At 36.8% G+C, this 23,119-nt stretch overlaps 1 protein-coding gene across 2 annotated transcripts in view; it reads right to left on the bottom strand.

The window, feature by feature from the left end:
• OSBPL11 (oxysterol binding protein like 11) overlaps positions 1–23,119 on the bottom strand; it is a 100,880-nt gene that overhangs the window by 15,407 nt on the left and 62,354 nt on the right. Inside the window, exons 10-12 of one of the 2 annotated variants that reach the window (XM_082458606.1) lie at positions 21,099–21,285; positions 13,693–13,875; positions 6,839–7,268 (exon numbers count right to left, since the gene is read on the bottom strand). In XM_082458606.1, the coding sequence (XP_082314732.1) occupies positions 7,250–7,268; positions 13,693–13,875; positions 21,099–21,285 (389 nt within the window). In that variant the 3' untranslated portion in view covers positions 6,839–7,249. Of the gene's footprint in view, positions 1–6,838; positions 7,269–13,692; positions 13,876–21,098; positions 21,286–23,119 lie in introns of those variants that run through there. The other variant, XM_082458605.1, reaches the window with a different exon arrangement.

The following is a 23,119-nucleotide window of genomic DNA, read 5'->3' as shown; positions in this document are numbered from 1 at the left end:
TAACAGAAATGAAAAATACACTAGAAGGAGACAATAACAGAATAACTGAGGCAGAAGAACGAATAAGTGAGCTGGAAGACAGAAGGGTGGAAATAACTGCCGAGGAGCAGAAAAAACAAAAAAGAATGAAAAGAATTGAAGACAATCTCAGAGACCTCTGGGACAACACTAAACGCACCAACATTCGAAATATAGGGGTCCCAGAAAAAGAAAAGAAAAAGAAAGGGTCTGAGAAAATATTTGAAGAGATTATAGTGGAAAACTTCCCTAACATGGGAAAGGAAATAGTCACCCAAGTTCAGGAAGCGCAGAGAGTCCCATACAGGATAAACCCTAGGAGAAACACACCACGTCACATATTAATCAAACTAACAAAAATTAAATTCAAGGAAAAAATATTAAAAGCAGCAAGGGAAAAGCAAAAAATAACATACAAAGGAATCACCATGAGGTTTTCAGCTGATTTTTCAGCAGAAACTCTCCAGGCCAGAAGGGAGTGGCAGGATATAATTAAAGTGATGAAAGAGGGGCTTCCCTGGTGGCGCAGTGGTTAAGAATCTGCCTGCCAATACAAGGGACACGGGATCGAGCTCTGGTCCAGGAAGATCCCACATGCCGTGTAGCAACTAAGCCCGTGCGCCACAACTACTGAGCCTGCAAGCCACAACTACTGAAGCCTGCACACCTAGAGACCGTGCTCCACAACAAGAGAAGCCACCGCAATGAGAAGCCTGCGCACCGCAATGAAGAGTAGCCCCTGTTCACTGCAACTAGAGAAAGCCCATGCGGAGCAACAGAGACCCAACTCAGTCATAAACAAACAAACAAACAAACAAACAAATAAATAAAAGCAAAAACTGATGAAAGAGAAAAACGTACAAGCAAGATTACTCTACCCAGGGCTTCCCTGGTGGTGCAGTGGTTGGGAATCTGCCTGCCAATGCAGGGAACACGGGTTCGAGCCCTGGTCTGGGAGGATCCCACATGCCGCAGAGCGGCTGGGCCCGTGAGCCACAATTACTGAGCCTGCGTGTCTGGAGCCTGTGCTCCGCAACAAGAGAGGCCGCGATAGTGAGAGGCCCGCGCACAGCGATGAAGAGTGGCCCCCACTTGCCACAACTAGTGAAAGCCCTCGCACAGAAACGAAGACCCAACATAGCCATAAATTAAAAATAAATAAATAAATAAAAATTAAAAAAAAAAAAGTTAAAAAAAAAAAAAAGATTACTCTACCCAGCAAGTATCTCATTCAGATTCAACAGAGAAATCAAAAGCTTTCAGACAAGCAAAAGCTAAGAGAATTCAGTGCCACCAAACCAGCTTTACAACAAATGTTAAAGGAACTTCTCTAGGCAGGAAACACAAGAGAAGAAAAAGACCCATAAAAGCAAACCCAAAACAATTAAGAAAATGGTAATAGGAACATACATGTCAATAATAACCTTGAATGTAAATAGATTAAGTGCTCAAACCAAGACACAGACTGGCTAAATGGATACAAAAACAAGACCCATATACATGCTATCTACAATAGACCCGCTTCAGACCTAGGGACACATGCAGACTGAAAGCGAAGGAATGGAAAAAGATATTCCATGAAAATGGAAATCAAAATAAAGGGGGAATAGCTATACTCGTAACAGATAAAATAGACTTTAAAATAAAGACTGCTATAAGAGATAAGGAAGGACACTACAAAATGATCAAGGGATCAATCCAAGAAGATTATATAATTATAATAATAAATATTTATATTATAAATAATATTTATGCACCCAACAAAGGAGCACCTCAATACATAAGGCAAATGTTAACAACCATAAAAGGGGAAGTCAACAGTAACACAATAAGAGTAGGTGACTTTAACACCCCACTTATACGAACGGACAGATCATCCAAACAGAAAATAAATAAGGAAACACAAGCTTTAAATGACATAATAGACCAGATAGATTTAATGGATATTTATAGGACACTCCACCCAAAAGTGGCAGAATACACTTTCTTCTCAAGTGCACACAGAACATTCTCCAGGCTAGATCACATCATGGGTCATAACTCAAGCCTTGGAAAATTTAAGAAAGTTGAAATCATACCAAGCATCTTTTCTGACCACAATGCTATGAGATTGGAAATCAATTACAGGAAAAAAACTGTAAAAAATGCAAATACATGGAGGCTAAATAGTGTACTACTACATAACCAAGAAATCACTGAAGAAATCAAAGAAGAAATTAAAAAATACATAGAAACAAATGACAACGAAAACAGGACCCAAAACCTATGGAACACAGCAAAAGCAGTTCTAAGAGGGAAGTTTATAGCAATTCAATATCACCTCAAGAAGCAAGAAAAATCTCAAATAAACAATCTAACCTTACACCTAAAGCAACTGGAGAAAGAAGAACAAAGAAAACACAAAGTCAGTAGAAGGAATGATATCATAAAGATCAGAGTAGAAATAAATGAAATAGAAATGAAGAAAACAATAGCAAAGATCAATACAACTAAAAGTTGGTTCTCTGAGAAGATAAACAAAATTGATAAACCTTTAGCCAGACTCATCAAGAAAAAAAGAGAGTGGATGCAAATCGATAAAATTAGAAATGAAAAAGGAGAAATCAAAACAGACACCACAGAAATACAAAGGATTATAGAGACTACTACAAAGAACTATATGCCAATAAAATGGACAACCACGAAGAAATGGACAAATTCTTAGAAAGGTACAATTTTCTAAGACTGAACCAGGAAGAATTAGAAATATAAACAGACTTATCACAAGTAATGAAATTGAAACTGTATTAAAAATCTTCCAACAAACAAAAGTCCAGGACCAGATGGCTTCACAGGTGAATTCTATCAAACATTTCGAGAAGAGCTAACACCAATCCTTCTCAAACACTTCCAAAAAATTGCAGAGGGAGGAACACTCCCAAATTCGTTCTATGAAGCCACCATCACCCTCATAGCAAAACCAGACAAAGATATTACAAAAAAAAAATAATTACAGACCAATATCACTGATGAACGTAGATGCAAAAATCCTCAACAAAATACTAGCAAACAGAATCCAACAGCACATTAAAAGGATCATACACCATGATCAAGTGGGATTTATCCCAGGAATGCAAGGATTCTTCAGTATACGCAAATCAATCAATGTGATACACCATATTAACAAATTAAGGAATAAAAACCATATGATCATCTCAATAGATGCAGAAAAAGCTTTTGACAAAATTCAACACCAATTTACAATAAAAACTCTCCAGAAAATGGGTATAGAGGGAACCTACCTCAACATAATAAGGACCATATACGACAAACCCACAGCAAACATCATACTCAATGGTGAAAAACCAAAACCATTTCCACTAAGATCAGGAACAAGACAAGGATGTCCACTCTCACTACTATTATTCAACATAGTTTTGGAAGTCCTAGCCATGGCAATCAGAGAAGAAAAAGAAATAAAAGGAATACAAATTGGAAAAGAAGAAGTAAAACTGTCACTGTTTGCAGATGACATGATACTATGCATAGAAAATCCTAAAGATGCCACCAGAAAACTACTAGAACTAATCAATGAACTTGGTAAGGTTGCAGGATGCAAAATTAATGCACAGAAATCTCTGGCATTCCTATACACTAACAATGAAAAATCAGAAAGAGAAATTAAGGAAACAATCCCATTTACCATTGCAACAAAAAGAATAAAATATTGAGGAATAAACCTACATAAGGAGGCAAAAGACTTGTACTTAGGAAACTATAAAACACTGATGAAAGAAATCAAAGGTGACATAAACAGATGGAGAAATATACCATGTTCTTGGATTGGAAGAATCAATATTGTGAAAATGACTATACTACCCAAAGCAAACTACAGATTCAGTGCAATCCCTATCAAACTACCAATGGCATTTTTCACAGAACTAGAACAAAAAACTTTACAATTCGTATGGGAGCACAAAAGACCCCGAATAGCCAAAGCAATTTTGAGAAAGAAAAACAGAGCTGGAGGAATCAGGCTACCTGACTTCAAACTATACTACAAAGCTACAGTAATCAAGACAATATGATATTGGCACAAAAACAGAAACATAGATCAACGGTACAGGATAGAAAGCCCAGAGATAAACCCACGCACATATGGTCACCTAATTTATGACAAATGAGGCAAGAACATACAATGGAGAAAAGACAGCCTCTTCAATAAGTGATGTTGGGGGACTTCTCTGGTGGCATAGTGGTTAAGAATCTGCCTGCCAATGCAGGGGACATGGGTTCGAGTCCTGGTCTGGGAAGATCCCACATGTCACGGAGCAACTAAGCCCGTGAGCCACAACTACTGAGCCTGCGCTCTAGAGCCCACGAGCCACAACTACTGAGACTGTGTGCCACAACTACTGAAACCCATGCGCCTAGAGCCCGTGCTCCACAACAAGACAAGCCACCGCAATGAGAAGCCCGTGCACTGCAACGAAGAGTAGGCCCTGCTTGCCGCAACTAGAGAAAGCCTGTGCACATCAACGAAGCCCCAATGCAGCCAAAAAAAAAAAAAGTGGTGCTGGACAAACTGGACAGCTACATGTAAAAGAATGAAATTAGAACACCACCTAACACCACACACAAAAATAAACTCTAAATAGATTAAAGACCTAAATGTAAGGCTGGACACTATAAAACTCTTAGAGGAAAACATAGGAAAAATACTCTTCGACATAAACCACAGCAAGATCTTTTTTGACCTACCTCCTAGAGTAATGAAAATAAAAACAAAAATAAACAAATGGAATCTAATGAAACTTAAAAGCTTTTTCAGAGCAAAGGAAACCATAAACAAGATGAAAAGACAGCCCTCAGAATGGGAGAAAATATTTGCAAATAAAGCAATGGACAAAGGATTAATCTCCAAAATATACAAACAGCTCATGGAGCACAATATCAAAACAACAAACAACCCAATTAAAAAATGGGCAGAAGACCTAAATAGACATTTCACCAAAGAAGAAATACAGATGGCTAAGAAGCACATGAAAAGATGCTCAGCATCATTAATTATTAGAGAAATGTAAATCAAAACTACAACGAGGTATCACCTCACAGTGGTCAGAATGTCCATCATGAAAAAATCTACAAACAGGACTTCCCTGGTGGCGCAGTGGTTGAGAATCTGCCTGCCAATGCAGGGGACATGGGTTAGATCCCTGGTCTGGGAAGATCCCACATGCCACGAAGCAATCAAGCCTGTGCACCACAACTACCGCTCCTGAGCTCTAGAGCCGGCGAGCCAAAACTACTGAGCGCACATGTCACAACTACTGAAGCCCGCGCACCTAGAGCCCGCGCTCCACAACAAGAGAAGCCACTGCAATGAGAAGCCTGCACACTGCAACAAAGAGTAGCCCTTGCTCACCGCAACTAGAGAAAGCCTGCATGCAGCAACAAAGACCAAACGCAGCCAAAAATAAATAAATAAATAAATAAATAAATTTATTTAAAAAAAATCTACAAACAATAAATGCTGGAGAGGGTGTGGAGAAAAGGGAACCATTTTGCACTGTTGGTGGGAATATAAATTGATACAGTCATTATGGAGAACAGTATGGACGTTCCTTAAAAAACTAAAAATAGAACTACCATATGACCCAGCAATCCCACTACTGGGCATATACCCTGAGAAAACCATAATTCAAAAAGAGTCATGTACCACAATGTTCATTGCAGCTCTATTTACAATAGCCAGGACATGGAAACAACCTAAATGTCCAAAAATAGATGAATGGATAAAGAAGATGTGCTACATATATACAGTGGAATATTACTCAGCCATAAAGAGTAATGGAATTGGGTCATTTGTAGAGATGTGGATGGACAAAGAGTCTGTCATAGAGAGTGAAGTTAAGCCAGAAAGAGAAAAACAAATGTCGCATATTAACGCATATACGTGGAATCTAGAAAAATGGTACAGATGAACCTATTTTTAGGGCAGGAATAGAGACAGAGATGTAGAGAATGGACATGTGGACACAGTGGGGGAAGGGGAGGGTGGGACGAACTGGGAGATTAGGTTTGACATAAATACACTACCATGTGCAAAATAGATAGCTAGTGGGAACCTGCTGTAAAGCACAGGGAGCTCAGCTCGGTGCTCTGTGATGACCTAGATGTGGGGGAAGGGGGGGAGGGAGGTCCAAGAGGGAGGGGATATAGGTATACATATAGCTGATTCACAACATTGTACAGCAGAAAGTAACACAACATTGTAAAGCCATTTTACTTCAATAAAAAAAAAAGAAAAAAAGAAACCAATGGGTCAATGATGAAATCAGAGAGGAAACTTAAAAACACCTTGAGACAAATGACAATAAAAACACAACCATACAAAATCTATGGGATGCAGCAAAAGCAGTTCTTAGAGGGAAGTTCACAGTAATAGAGGCCTTCCTCAAAAAACAAGAAAAATCTCAAATAAATAACCTAACCTACTATCTAAAAGAATTAGAAAAAGAAGAACAAACAAAACCTAAAGTCAGCAGAAGGAAGGAAATAATAAAGGTCAGAGCAGAAATAAATAAAATAGAGATTAAAAAAACAATAGAGAAAAATCAATAAAACCAAGAGCTGGCTCTTTGAAAGGGCAAACAAAATCGACAATCCTCTGGCCAGGCTCACCAAGAAGAAAAGAGAGAGGACCCAAATAAACAAAATAAGAAATGAAAGAGGAGAAATAACAACCGATACCACAGAAATAAAAAAAAAACCATAAGAGAATACCATAAATAATTATATGCCAACAAACTGGACAACCTAGAAAAAACAGACAAGTTTCTTTTCTTTTTTTATTCAAACAGAAAGTCACAAAAATAATCATCCTCATCATTTCACTCAGTCCCATGTAATTAATTTTTTTTTTCATCTTGATCTTTTGTTAGCACTTTTATGAATTCATCAGTTTTCCATTAGAGTTCTGAAAATGCTTATTCATTCAGTTCAGCAGTATCAGACAAGTTTCTAAAAACATACAGCCCACCAAAACTGAATTGAAAAACAGATAATTTGAACACAGCAATCACTAGAAGTAAAATAGAGTCTGTAATTTTTTTAAAAAATCCCAGCAAACGAAAGTCCAGGGCCAGATGGCTTCACTGGGAAATTCCACCTAACATACAAAGAAGAACTTATACTGATCCTTCTCAAACTCTTCCAAAAGATGGAAGAGGAGGGAACACTCCCAGTCATTCTATGAAGCCACCATCACCCTGACACCAAAACCAGACAAAAATAACAAAAAAGAAAATTACAAGCCAGGCCAGTATCTTTGATGAAGACCTAAACAGACATTTCTCCAAAGAAGACAAACAGATGGCCAATAGGCACATGAAAAGATGCTCAACATCACTAATGATTAGAGAAATGCAAATCAAAACTACAATGAGGGGCTTCCCCGGTGGTGCAGTGGTTGAGAATCCGCCTGCCAATGCAGGGGACATGGGTTCGATCCCTGGTCCGGGAAGATCCCACATGCCGCAGAGCAACTAAGCTCGTGTGCCACAACTACTGAGCCTGTGCTCTAGAGCCCATGAGCCACAACTACTGAGCCCGCATGCCACAACTACTGAAGCCCGCGCGCCTAGAGCCCGTGCTCCACAATGAGAGAAGCTACTGCAATGAAGAAGCCTGTGCACCGCAACAAAGAGTAGCCCCCGCTCGCCGCAACTAGAGAAACCCCGCGCGCAGCAACGAAGACCCAACACAGCCAAAAATAAATAAACAAATAAAATAAATTAAAAAAAAAAAAAACTACAATGAGGTATCACCTCACACCGGTCAGAATGGCCATCATCAAAAAGTCTACAAATAATAAATGTTGGAGAGGGTGTAGAGAAAAGGGAACCCTCCTATACTGTTGGTGGGAATGTAAACTGGTGCTGCAACTATGGAAAACAATATGAAGTGTTTTTTTTTTTAATGTGGACCATTTTTAAAATCTTTATTGAATTTGTTACAATATTGCTTCTGTTTTATGTTTTGGTTTTTTGGCCCCAAGGCATGTGGGATCTTAGCTCCCTGACCAGGGATTGAACCTGTGCCCCCTGCATTGGAATGCGAAGTCTTACCACTGGACCACCAGGGATGTCCCCTGAGATCTTAAAAAACAAAAAATAGAGTTGTCATATGTTCCAGCAATCTCACTCCTGGGCATATATCCGGAGAAAACTATAATTCAAAAATTAGATGCACTCCAATGTTCATAGCAGCACTATTTACAATAGCCAAGACATGGAAGCAGGGGACTTCCCTGGCAGTCCAGTGGTTAAGACTCCATGCTCCCAGTGCAGGGGGCACAGGTTCAATTCCTGGTCGGGGATCTAAGATCCTGCGTGACGCAGGGCATGGCCAAAAAAAAAACAAACCCACAAGTGTGAATAAAAAAAAAAAAAGACATGGAAGCAACCTAAATGTACATCTACAGATGAATGGATAAAGAAGATGTGGTATGTATATACAATGGAATACTACTTAGCCATAAAAAAGAATGAAATAATGCCATGTGCAACAACATGGATGGGCCTAGAGATTATCATACTAAGTGAAACAAGTCAGAAAGAGAAAGACAAATACCACATGGTATCACTTATATGTGGAATCTAAATAAAAAATGATACAAATGAACTTATTTACAAAACAGAAACAGACCCACAAACTTAGAGAACTACTTATGGTTACCAAAGGGGAAAAGGAATGGAGGAGGGATAAATTAAGAGTTTGGGATTAGCAGATAAAACTAATATATATAAGATAGATACAAGGTCCTACTGTCTAGCACAGGGAACTGTATTTGATATCCTGTAATAATCCATAATGGAAAAAAATATGAAAAACAATGTGTATATACTATATGTATAAACTGAATCACTTTGCTGTACACCAGAAACTAACACAACACTGTAAATCAACTATACGTCAATAAACAAATAAATAAATAAATGTTCAAAAGTTGCAGGATATAGATAAAGCAGATCTAGAGGGAAATATATAGCATGAAACATTTATATTATGAAAGAAGAAAAATCAGTGATGTAAACCAGGGGTCAAACTATGGTCTGATGCTCTTTTTTGTAAATAGGCTTTTATTTTAATATAGCAACATCTATCCATTTCCTGTCTGTGGCTGTTTTCACACTACAATGGCTGAATTGAGTAGCTGTGGTAGAGACTATCTGGTCCATTAAGCTTAAGATATTTATTCTCTGGCCTTTTACAAAAAGAAGTTTGCTGACCCTGACCTAACTTCTATTTTAAGAAACTAGAAGAAGGAATAGCAAATGATGCAAAAAATAAGCAGAAAAAAGGAATTAAGAGCAGAAATCAATGGAAAAGAAAACAGAAATATAGAGAAAAGTCAATGAAACCAAAAACTAGTTCTTTGAGTAAAATTAATAAACCTTTAATCACACTGATCAGGAAAAGAAGTTGTCACCAATACAAGGAATGAGTGTGGGGCCACTACAGATCCTACACACATTAAAATAATAAGGAAATATTATGAAATACATGCCAATAAATTTGAAAAATTAAATGAACCAACTCCTTGAAAGACACAAACTACCAAAACTTGCTCAAGAAGAAACCGATAGGGCTTCCCTGGTGGCGCAGTGGTTAAGAATTTGCCTGCCAATGCAGGGGACATGGGTTCGAGCCCTGGTCTGGGAAGATCCCACATGCCACGGAGCAACTAGGCCCATGAGCCACAACTACTGAGCCTGCGCGTCCGGAGCCTGTGCTCCACAATGGGAGAGGTCGCAACAGTGAGAGGCCTGTGCACCGCGATGAAGAGTGGCCCCCGCTCGCCGCAACTGGAGAAAGCCCTCGTACAGAAACAAAGACCCAACACAGCCAAAAATAAATAAATAAATAAATAAATAAATAAATTTATAAAAAAAAAAAAAAGAAGAAACCGATAACATCAATAGCCCTAGGTACTACAGATACAAAATTTGTGGTTAAAAACTTTCTTCCAAAGAAAACAAAAGACCAATAACCCCCAGGAATGTAGACAGAAATCTATAATAAAAGTTTAGCAAAGAGAATACAGCAGCATCTCTTAAACATCTGGTTCAATAATAGCCAGATTCTTATATCTGCTTCTACATTCAATCTATTGTGATACATACTGTTTTAGTTAAAGTATATAAGGAAAATATGGCTTCACACATATAGCTGGAAAATGGAAGAATATTTTAATAGATATTTCAAATAACTCAGTTCTTTGATACCATATTAAAACTCAGCAAATGGTAGTTTTTAAAAGATTAGCTGCAATGTGGAAACTGAAAAATGTCAATGAATTTTTCATGCTCTGCTACATGGAAATCCATTGGTCTAATTTGCACCTTGAATGGAATTTTTACCCATGCATAATTTTGTAATAACATGCATTGGTCATCTGAAGAATGATCTTCCAGATGTTGACATATTCTATCATATTTTAAAGATCACATTCATTAGTTTCACCACCAATTTCATCACAAAACTCTTTACTAGGGAAGTTTTCAGTTTATTGTGACAGATACAAGTTTTCCAAAATTTTGATTTCTGTCTTTAAAGCTCCACTTTTTTCTCCAGTTTTTTTTTTTTTTTTGGTCTGCGCCAGGTGGCACGTGAGATCTTAGCTTCCCAACCAGGGATTGAACCCGCACCCCCTGCATTGGAAGCGCAGAGTCCTAACCTCTGGACCACCAGCGAAGTCTCTTTTTCTCCAGTTTTACTGAGATATAATCCATATACAGCTCTGTATAAGTTTCAGATGTACAGCATAATGACCTGACTTACATATATTGTGAAATGATTACCACAGTAAGTTTAGTTAATCATCATTCATCCTCTCATATAGATGCAAAATTAGAGAAATAGAAAAAAAAATTTTTTTCCTTGTGATGAGAACTCTTAAGATCTACTCCCTCAACAAATTTCAAATATACCATACAGTAGTGTTAACTACAATCATCATGTTGTACATTACAACCCCAGTACTTATTTATCTTATAACTGGAAGTTCATTCAATTCCTTCACTCCTTACCCCACACTTCTGGTAACCACAGTCTGATCTCCTTTTCTGTGAATTTTTTAAATTTATTTTTTTATTAAGGTATAGTTGACATGTAACATTATATTAGTTTCAGGTGTACAACATAATGATTTAATATTTGTATTACTGTGAAATGTTCACCACAATAAGACTAGTCAACATCAATCACCGTACATAATTATCAAAAAAATTTTTCTTGTGATGAGTTTTAAGAACTACTCTCTTAGCAACTTTCAATTATGCAATACAGTATTATTAACTATAGCCACCATGTTGTACATTACATCCCCATGACATTTATTTTAAAACTGGAAGTCTGCACCTTTTGACCTACTTCATTCATTTCACCCACTCCCCAGCTGCCCACCTCTGGCATTTCAGCAATACACCAATCTCTGTTCTCTGTATCTATGAGCTGTTTGGTTTTGGTTTTGGTTTTTTTAAGATTCCACATATAAGTGAGATCATACAGTATTTGTCTTTATCTGTCTGACTTAATTCACTTGGCATAATGCTCTCAAGGTCCATCCATGTTGTCTCAAATGGCAAGATTTCATTCTTTTTTATGGCTGAGTAATATTCCATTGTGTGTTTGTGTTTGTGTGTGTGTGTGTATATATATATATATATATATATATATATATATATGACATTTCCTTTATTCATTAATCTATTTATGGACACTTAGGTTGTTTCCTATCTTGGCTATTATAAATAATGCTGCAGTGAACATGGGAGTACATAGTTTTTTGAGGAACCTCCATACTATTTTCCATAACGGCTGCACCAATTTATATTCCCATCAACAGTGCAGTGTTTTTTATTTTTCCCTTGGATTCCATATGTAAATGAGATCATACAGTATTTGTTCTTTCTCTGAGACTTCACTTCACATAAAGCCCTCAAGGTCCATCCATGTTATCACAAATGGCAGGATTTCCATCTTTTTAAGGACTAAATAATATTCCACTATATATATATACCTCACAACTTCCTTATCCATTTATCTGTGAATGGGCACTTAGGTTGTTTCCATTTAAATTTTATTATTAGCAAAAAATACTGCCAATTGTTTTCCTTGAAGTGCCATGTTCACATCGTTCATTTATAAGGAAAATGTCTGCCCAATATTAAAATTAGAACAGCCTTAGTTTGTCTGTCAATCATTTAAGTAAAAATAGTGTTTCAAGAAAGGGTAATTTGCTTGTAACTCAAACAACTGCACAAGTGCTCTTCCTCCAGATAACCACTGTACTTCTTTATTATCTAACACAAGTGCTTTATGTATACTCCAAACTTGTCATGCAGAATATTAAAAAAGACAGGTAATCAATGTTCCAGATTTAATAAAACTAATAATCTGTATGCTTTTCAAGCACATTTTAAAAAGAAAATGGCATTTAAAAAAACTGCAAGGCTGAAAAGAAAAAAATTGCATGGCAGTGAGGAATAATACCACGACTACTTGTACAGTTTGGTGCCACTGCTTGATTGGTGCTAAGGCCCAGCAGTGCTACCCACCATTGCTTACGTATCACCAATGCAAATGCAAACAGAGAGAAAAAGGCGAATAATATCTTAGCATTATTATGAAAGTTTTTTCAACTTGCAGACACTCTGTACAGGTCTCAAGGGCCCCAGGGGTCCACATACCAAACCTTGACAAACTCTCCTAAATAAATCCTAAATACACCCATAGAAGAATTTTTTTCAATCATTGCTGTTTTATTTTTTGACTGAACCTGAGTTTTTGGTTAAAAGGTATTAAATCCCTTTACACATCTACTTATAAATTGTTTGGTTTCATTTATGTGATCTTAAGATGTTTAATGCTTCCTTGTATTTGATACAGGAATACTTCCACGTGATATAAAATTTAAACAGTACAAAAGGGCATTCTGTGAAGAGTAAGTCTCTTTCTTATCCCAGACCCCAGTATTCCTCTCTGGAAGCAACCACTGCCAATACATTTTGGAGACTACCTTGTTAACACATATAGATCCACTTCATTTACTTTTAAAGGCTTATGACATATATTGCCAAAATACCCTCTAGGAAGGCTGTAGCAGTTTACCTCTGTAACCAGCAATATGAAAATGTCTATTCGCTCATACTTTTTCCAAAAGAGATACCATTTTAAAAAATGAATTTGTCTTATTGTTTAATTTATATTTCTTTGAATTCTAATTACACTAAACAATTTTTCATTTTCTTAGTGGGCATTTTTTTTTTTTCCTATTTTTGTGAACTACCTCTTTGTGTCTTTGCCCATTTTTCTACTGGGGTACCCATCTTTTTGTTAATAATTTGGAAGAGTTTTTATGATAAAGATAGTAATCCTTTGACTACTAAATGTTAATATTTTTGCCCAGTTAATGTTTTATTTTTACTAAAATGTGACTATGTATCACATAATGTCACAGCTGGTACAGGGTTTAAGAGCATCAGATCAGACCAATACTTTCAATTTACAGATGAGGAAGCTGATGCAAAGCAGTGAAGTGACTTGCCCAGGGCTGGAAGTTAGTGAAAAGGCTTAGATTAAGATCCAGAGTTTCTGACTCTTTCCTGGATGGATGCAAGGATGCCATACCTGGATTCAAATGGGTCCTGCTTCTCCAGAGGTCTTACTCTTTTCTTCGTCACTGCCAATTTAGTCAAGTCCACGTACTTTGTCTCTCCATTGCTGTAAGTGAACTCAAGAACACTATTCCATTCCCCTTGTACTCTGCATACAACAGTGTTGGTGATGTTGTGCTTTACTTCACCTGTAACTCTAGAAGCAGGCAGAAAAAAAAAAGATATGCTCTAATAAGTAATATTGCTTATTTCTTAGGAATTCTGAAACCCAGAATGTACTTTGTGAATTCTGTTTAAATTAGTTACACATATCACTTCAATTTGTCAGCGCCAAAGTCAGTTACAATTACAAGTCAATTTGTCAGTTACAAAGTCTTTGTAAATCCCTGATAGTTCCCTAGATAATTTTTTCAAATAACAACAATTTAATTTGAGAAAGAATACTAGGAATCAAACTGGAGACTTAGTTACCATAAATGATCACAAAGTGTGGTATTTTAAATGCTTGCTACAAACAACCATTATAATATTAAAACTAAGTAGGAATATGAAAAATATTAACATTTCTTTTTTATTACAGTATAAAAATGTTGCAACACTACAGTCTATTCAACTTTTTTTCAAGCTAGTCCTATTTAAAAGTTTGGAGTCCCTATATTTTAAATTCTGGATATACAGATTCTGTATAAAACCACATAAGCTTAATTTTAAATTAAATATAGAAACCAGACAAATCAGTAAGAGGTAGAAAAAAATAAAAGATACATTAAACATTTGTTAATGTTAATGCACTGGTATACAAAGATTATCATTATCTACACAAAACTCAGAGAACTCAAGCACTAATGTTGTTGAAAGTTTAATGAAGCGTTATCTGGCTGGATTATCAACAGACAGACGGGATGCAGCTCAAATGAAGGTTGGAATAGAAACAGGTCTAATTATTTTTAATGAAGTACTTTATGTTCACTGTCGGACACAAACAACAGGGGCAGATTTGACAGAGGTTCAGAACACAAAGAATAGTGGGCAAATGTTAGGTTCTGGTCAGGGTGCCAGGGATTATGGTTCATCTGGATTCAAAAGAGAATCCAGGGACTTCCCTGGTAGTCCAGTGGGTAAGACTCCACGCTCTCAATGCAGGGGACCCAGGTTCGATATTTGGTCAGGGAACCAGATCCCATATGCATGCCGCAACTAAGAAGTCCGCATGCCGCAACTAAAACCAGGCTCAGCCAAAATATAAATGAATGAATGAATATTAAAAAAAAGGGGGAGAATCCAAAGCACCAAAGCCCAGGTTCAGGTGACAGCTCAGGAACCATAAGTAGCATCTGTCAGATATAAGCCAAGGGCCTGGGAACCAGAAGGTTGTAGTTGAATTTAGGGAGCCCATAGTTTTTAAGCAGGAGAAGTGAATGGTCTAAAAATTCAGAGCTCAAGGCAGAGGTGTAGGAGCCAATAAGCAAATGAGCCAGATCTTAGAGATCAAGGTGTACGAGGGTTTGGAATCCAAGAGCAGACCAAACATCCAAAATTAAACGTTAGGCATAATTGTAGCTCACTGGACACAAAGAACACCATGACTACAAGTTTGCTTGATTACAGCAGGAGTGGGAACTCTAGGTTATACCTCAAAGCGTTTGAACTTAAATAACTACACTGCTAAGGGTTTTTGCCTGACTGAATGTTTTTTGTGACATCCATGTTTCCTCTCTGATCCCACTTGCCAACATTGTTTCCTTCCTTGAAAATTTATCTGTAACCAAACACGATATGAAGAGATGACACTGAACACTTACCTCTTCCATCTTCCAACCACATATATCCAGAACTATATTCTGCGAACTGAGGAATAATAATCCGTTTCTCACTTGATCTTTCTTTTATTGCCACAATCTCTCAAGTTATCATTATTTCCTTCACAAGCCTTTCCACTTAAAAAGTAACAAGCCCTAGGTCCCTGTTCATGTGTGCTGGGTTACACGGGGTCTTTGCTGCTTAGTGCAGCTACACAGAAAAAGCATCGTGACAAGAACTGGGGCAGGGAACAAGAACTGCACATGCTAGAGGCAGGCCATGAGGAACTTGCAAAAGGAGCATAAGGAGGAAGAAGGGCCTCGCCTCATTTTGCTTATAACAATTCTTCTTAACAGTCTAATGCAGGGTTGGCGAACTTCTATAAAGGACCAGAAAGTAAATATCTTAGGATTCACGGGCCAAGCTGTCTGTGTCACAACTTGACTCTCTCACTGTAGCAGGAAAGCAATCACAGACAATATGTAAATGAATATCTAAATATCTAAAGCATATAAATCTAGGTCTTGTATCAAATAATGATATGGAATACGCTGCCTTTAAAATACTTACCAAAGAGTTAAATTTTAAGTTGCCATCCTACTCATCTCTAAAGTGAGGATAACTGATAACCGATAAGGCATTTACTCTCTCACTTTCTAAGAACAACATCAAGTTGACTTTTTTTTTTTCATATTTACTTATTTATTTGGCTGTGCAAAATAAGTCTTAGTTGCAGCACGCAGGATCTTTGTTGCCGCGTGCAGGATCTTCGTTTCAACATGCAGGATCTAGTTCCCTGACCAGGGATCGAACCTGGGCCCCCTGCATTGGGAGCGTGGAGTCTATCCACTGGACCACCAGGGAAGTCCCCAAGTTGACTTTTTAGATTATCTAGACCCTGTCTCTATAGCTATTTAGAATACCAGAAAATCATTGGATATATTAACTTGGCTTCACATAGAAAAATTTTATTTAAAGATTGAAAGTTAAGACTTCAGCTTTGGGTTTTATTGATGTACATGTAAGAAATACCACATGAAGGGAATTACATCTTATGCAGAACTAAAGACGACATTTTTCTATTATGTTACTCAATGCCACTACATAAGAATACTTGATACAAATCCCTTCAAAATTTAATACCAGGAAAGTAGTTTGTCTCTCCTGAAAAAAGTGATAGGCGTCCTTTATCAGACAATAAGAAGTATGTTGAGCATCATATTGCTCTTTTTACTTTAGCAGAAGAGTATTTTTGGGTACAATAATTACCTAATCCCAGGTTCACAGCATTATTGTCCTTTTCCATCACTATGGTTACTATAATAACAGACTTTATTTTTAATTGTCTATTATACATGAGTTTTTCCTAAAAGCCTTATAAATGCTTTCCAAAGATAGGGTCCTGCATTCTAATATTAGACTAAAACCTTAGGCAGAGATCGTCTTTTTACTTTTCCATATCTTCAGTGTGCAGAAAAATATGCCACTTAGCAGTTAGTTAACATAAATCTTAATGGCATTATACTGCTACATATATTTAAAAAATCACCATCCTAAAGTGAACGTGGAAAATGGGATCAGGAGATGGACAAGGGCATGAGGAATAGTTAACTAGGCCTGTTTGGCTCCATCAGAGAGAGTTGTGGAAAATGAGGGAGTAAGGAAAGACAAGTGGAAGATAATATATTTATATCAAATGCAGACAGCAGATAATGTGTCTGCTTGATTGCAGGCAGCAGTAGAAAAACTAGGCTATGTCTGAGGAGGGAGGCATGGTTATTAATAAAGACATGAAAGAGAGTCTTAGTTAAAATATTCTATAAAATTGAAGAAGAAAAGATATCAAAATAGAGAAGTATGCTTCAAATATGAATCTTTTAAACGAGAAATTAGGTAAAACCATTGGTCTTAAGGGAAATCAGAGTGGAAAAAATGAGGAAACTTTGGGGTCAACCAAAAGTGTACTTCCAAGTAACAAAAATATCCAATACTTGTGGCCTTGTGGATAGGTAAAAAAGTATGAAGGGAGAAAAGAAGCCAATTTAAATAAGAAATTCAAAGAAATAAGATGGCAAATATAATGACTGATCACTAACAAACCAAGGATATCTATCTAAAATTATTAGGAGTCTTAAAAAAGTCAAAGTATGAAAACCAAGAGAAAATTTCTATGCAGGATATTCGCAGCAAGGAACCATCTAAATGTCATGGCAATGGTAAGATTTGGGGGATGAATTCTGATTCTCTAAATTAAGGTAGTCCTGGCAATATGATAAATTATAGCTTATATTTATCATTATAATTTAAGGCAAGATAAAGCACTGGTTCAGGACAAAAGTTTGGATATTTTGCATTTGACAAAAAAATTAACCTGAGCTCAAAACTATAATCTGAGTTTTTATAAAGGGACGTTTGAAACATGATCAAGACTAAAAAATTAATCAGAATAGCTATCATATAGTTGAGCTGTTACAAAAGAAGAAAATTCTGAACATGCAAGTGAGGTAACATTATGTGTACTAGATATGAAACTGAAGTGTTAACTGAAAACTATCAGAAAATGCATATGTAGAAATACAAATGAACATATGTAGGAAAGCCTTTAACAGCCTCTTATTTCCTTCTCGGTAGCAGAGGTTTAATAATGGAAAGGAACCCGCTGAATCATAATAAATATGGGAAAGTTCCCACTCATGGCTCAACGTGTGATAACGCATATGGATAGAATAAATATGGGAAATCCTTAAAAGGGATTTTATCTCTTAATCAACCCAAGAAAGTTCACAGAGGAGAGGAACCTTATGATGAATAATAATGATTTCAAAAAAGTCCACAGTCGTGGACTTCCCTGGTGGCCCAGTGGGTAAGACTCTACGTTCCCAGTGCAGGGGGCCGGGGTTTGATCCCTGGTCGGGGAACTAGATCCCACATGCATGCTGCAACTAAGAGTTTGCATGCCACAACTAAGAGTCTGCATGACGCAATGAAGATCCCACATGCCGCAACTAAGACCCGGAGCAGCCAAATAAATAAATAAATATTTAAAAAAAGATGTGATATATAGCTTAAAAAAACAGAATATTACTCAGCCATAAAAAGGAATGAAATATTGCCATTTGCAACAACGTGGATGGACCTAGAGAATATTACGCTTAGTGAAGTAAATCAGATAGAGAAAGACAAATATTATATGATATCACTTATATGTGGAATCTAAGAAATAATACAAATGAATATATATGCAAAACAGAAACAAGACTCACAGATACAGAAAAAAAACTTGTAGTTAACAAAAGGGAGAAGGAAGGGGGGGAGGGGCAAATTAGGGGTATGGGATTAACAAACTATTGATACTACATATAAAATAGATAAGCAACAAAGATATATTATATAGCACAGGGAATTATACCCATTATCTTGTAATAATCTATAATGGAATATAATCTGCAAAAATACTGAATTACTATGGTATATACCTGAAACACAATATTGTAAATCAAATATACTTCAATTAAAACAAAGAAAAGAAATTCATCAATATCATTGTCAATAAAAAGTGCTGGACTTGGAAAATTTATCACTGTAGTTGTGTCCCCTAAGCATTTGACTCAATTATATACTTTGAAGAATGGTTTCACCAATGCGGGAATGTTACAGGGATATAGATTTCAACTTTAACTTCATATAAATAAGGGGAGTCTGAAAATGGAATAGGCTGCCTCATGCATTATGAGTTCTGTACTAATAATAATGTACCAACACAACGAACAAATCAGTTATCGGGTATGATGCAAAAGGATTTAGACACCTAGCAAATGTTGGTGTAGTGACTTCTACAGTCCCTTCTAATTGTAAAGTTTGAATCCTGTGATCACTATGGTGAGAGGAGTAAGTAGAAGCACATATAACAAAGTGTGAACCATAATAAAACCTTCTCTAAGGATAAAAGATGACTATTCTGGGGGCTTCCCTGGTGGCACAGTGGTTGAGAATCTGCCTGCCAATGCAGGGGACACGGGTTCGAGCCCTGGTCTGGGAAGATCCCACATGCCCCGGAGCAACTGGGCCCGTGAGCCACAACTACTGAGCCTGCGCGTCTGGAGCCTGTGCTCCGCAACAAGAGAGGCCGCGAGAGTGAGAGGCTCGCGCACCGCGATGAAGAGTGGCCCCCGCTTGCCGCAACTAGAGAAAGCCCTCGCACAGAAATGAAGACCCAACACAGCCAAAAAATAAATAAATAAATAATTAATTAAAAAAAAAAAAAAAAAAAAAAAAAAAGATGACTATTCTGACAATCTCCAGTGATTCTGTTTGGGTGATCTGTAATTTTTTTTTAATTCTCTGCTTCAGTGTTTTTGAAATCTGTGTTTTTTAAGGCCCATTCAGTGCCTGGGAGCCAATAAATCTTTCTTTCCACTTCTAAGATCGTTGAGTACCAGCTGTCCGGTGAAGAAGTAAAATAGCTATATGCACTGAAAGTCTCATACGTGACTGAAGAGAGTGCATTTTGGTAAAACCATGTAAGAAAACTGTTTGGCAGTAATAAAGTTAAAGTTTCGTTCCCTACGGCCCAGGAATTCCACTCCTAGGTATCTACCAAACAGAAATTCATACATACATTCACAATGTTCTAGCAGCACTATTTGAAATGGCCCCAAATCAACTTCTATACTTTTGTATGTATGTTATTCTTCAATAAAAGCTTTGTAGAAAAAGAAAACTGGGCTTCCCTGGTAGCGAAGTGGTTGAGAATCCGCCTGCCAATGCAGGGGACATGGATTCGAGCCCTGGTCTGGGAAGATCCCACATGCCGCAGAGCGGCTAGGCCCGTGAGCCACAACTACTGAGCCTGTGCGTCTGGAGCCTGTGCTCCGCAATGGGAGAGGCCGCGACAGTGAGAGGCCTGCGCACCGCGATGAAGAGTGGCCCCCGCTCGCCGGAAATGGAGAAAGCCCTCACACAGAAACGAAGACCCAACACAGTCAAAAATAAATAAATAAATAAATTTATTAAAAAAAAAAAAAGAAAAAGGAAACTATTCCTACTTCAGGACAGTCAGAATAGACATCAAAAGCTTAAGGAAAGAGGATCCTTTTGAGAATCCTATTAGAAAACTTGTCTTCATGTAGTTGGGTGATCTGGACGAGTGCTGAAAAGACCAACAAGCCACTAAAGGGGTATAATAACTGGCCGATTCCTAGATGGAATTAGAACAAAGCCACATTCAATACTGGTGCCTAAAGATATTGGCTTCCATCATTGTGCTTCTTGAACTACTTCTTATGATTAGGTGTATTTTCATCCTAACTTGTAGCAATACTACCTCTACTGAGGTCTGGATCCAAGTCTGAATCCCTTTAAAAGCAGAAATTGGGCCAGAAGCTACATATCCATTTGTTAGGAGTTCTAGTTTACAAGAGAAGATAGGTCTGTCACTATTTTTAAAACCAGATCGTGATTTCCAGAATGCCTTCAAAGATCAAATATATTAAACAAAAAATAAACATGAATAAAAATCCAATCCCATTTCACATAAAACAAAGCAGAAAAAGAATAAGGAGTTATAATACAAGATCAAACTGATAGAATAAGAGCCAGGTATCACTAAAATATTCTTACCGGTGCAGTTTGCCACCATAAAATGGCTTAGTATGAAAAGTGATGCTGGCTGAATACCCAGTTTTTGCACAGTTGACATTGACTTTGCCACCCAGTTCTACCCAAGGAACAGTTAAAATTGACCGGGCATATGCACAAGGTAGAGAAAATGTATACTCTTCTCCATGCTCTAGTAGACTGAGGATTCCTGAATGTGAAAACATAAAAGTGGTTAATAACTTTAAAAAAAAAAAAAAGACAGCTATGAAAAATCCATATTAAGTTTTTCTCCTGCTTGGTAAATGAACATCATAATTTTGCTTAATTTTCTTTTAGCTTTGGATGAAACTGGCTTCATTTACAATTGTATTTGACAACAGTTCCTGGTAATAGTGAATCGAGGTTACTTTCATTATGACTTTATTATCCCTTTGGGGTTCATGGGACCAGAAAATGTTGCAGTGGAAACTGTTTAAGAGTTCTCTCTAATGCTCTTAAAAGTAAAATAAAACCTTAAGTCAGAATTTAAGTCTATGCTATACTGTATCATCATAAGATCTGATCGTTAGTTAGTACTAATAACTTTTTAAGCAGTTTCTGGAATAACTAAATATCTAACATTATAGAGTCATAGACCTTAATCTCAGATGGTATGATGGGGGGCGGGGGGGCAGGGGGGATAAGGTGTTCTTCATTCTATTCTATGCATATTAAGAAAGAAAAAAAGTAATTTTATGATATAAACTAAGGTCCTCATAATAATTTTGTTTACCAAATTCCGAAGTATTTAAGGTGAAGCTACAAGAGTTAGAAGTGGTAGTTTTCAAATAAATATTATTCTAATGGGGCTTGTTCCATATTAAGTGATGCTATAAAGATGGTTTTAAAAAACATATAAAAAAGGGAATTAAAAAAAAGGGGAATTACATAAATGAATAATCAATCTATCCTAGATAATTAAGAGACATTAAGCAGACTTGAGCTACATTACTAACCTAAGCTCATTACCTAGTTCACCATAAAAACAAATACCGAACTGGATGTGTACTACTAGTCTGAACTATGATGGCATGTCTCTCTTAATGAATGCTCGTTAACTACTGTGTTCTTAATGTTCACAAATAAGGGCAAAAATTATGATAAATATTTTAATATAGTCTATTTTTAGGATAAACAAACAGACAGACTGAGATTCTAAAGTAGTCCACTTTACATAAAGCAACGCCAACTATTAATTTGTATTGCCCTTAACAGTTTTCACAATGGGCAACAATTAATATTGAGCCATTTGAAAAGGAACATGGCTCTGTATGTGATATATTTATATATAATGGGAGCTGTCAGAAGACATACATAACATAGTTGGTTATATTTCAAGTATTTAATAATAACTGTTGATTAATTCTAAGTTGGAAAGGATATCATGTACTTTTCTAGAAACATTTGGCCTTATAAACTAGATTCATGATCTTTGATTTCTGGGAATACAGTTAACATAAGTAATATTCACTATGGAATTTAACGTCTAAGAAATATATAATCAGTTTCTACTGAATGGGAAAATGAGACTAGTTAGGATAACTGAGATTCAAAGTATTCTAAAATCTCATTTATTTGATAATTAAACAGAATTTTCCCCTACTTTTCAATAAAAACATGGCTGCTGACAGAAGCAAAATAAACTGTCATAAGTTCCACTCTCTGATTTAATTTACTTTCTATTGAGAGTGTCAATAGCAATTTAATTTAAAAAAGGCAAATCCATGAATATATAACTAGCAAATCAAAAAATAACTATCATATACATCCTTCTCAATTAATGCATGGTTAAGATATTAATGCTTTTCCTCATTTCTTGCGGTATTTCCTTTCTTGGAGCGGGAGAGGATACTATCACCAGATACTCTCTGTTTCATGAACTGGTAAGAGTAACTGTCCTCAGGGAGAGTGTGTCAAAGAATGAGGGTCTAAATCCGACTATGCCTTAACTTCTACGATCCTGGACACATCCCATCACCTCTAGGCTTCAGGTTTTTCATCTC

The sequence above is a fragment of the Balaenoptera physalus genome (genome assembly GCF_965194825.1).
Source record: "Balaenoptera physalus genome assembly, chromosome: 4".
Taxonomy (NCBI): Eukaryota; Metazoa; Chordata; class Mammalia; order Artiodactyla; family Balaenopteridae; genus Balaenoptera; species Balaenoptera physalus.
This window is presented reverse-complemented; position numbering and strand designations above follow the sequence as displayed.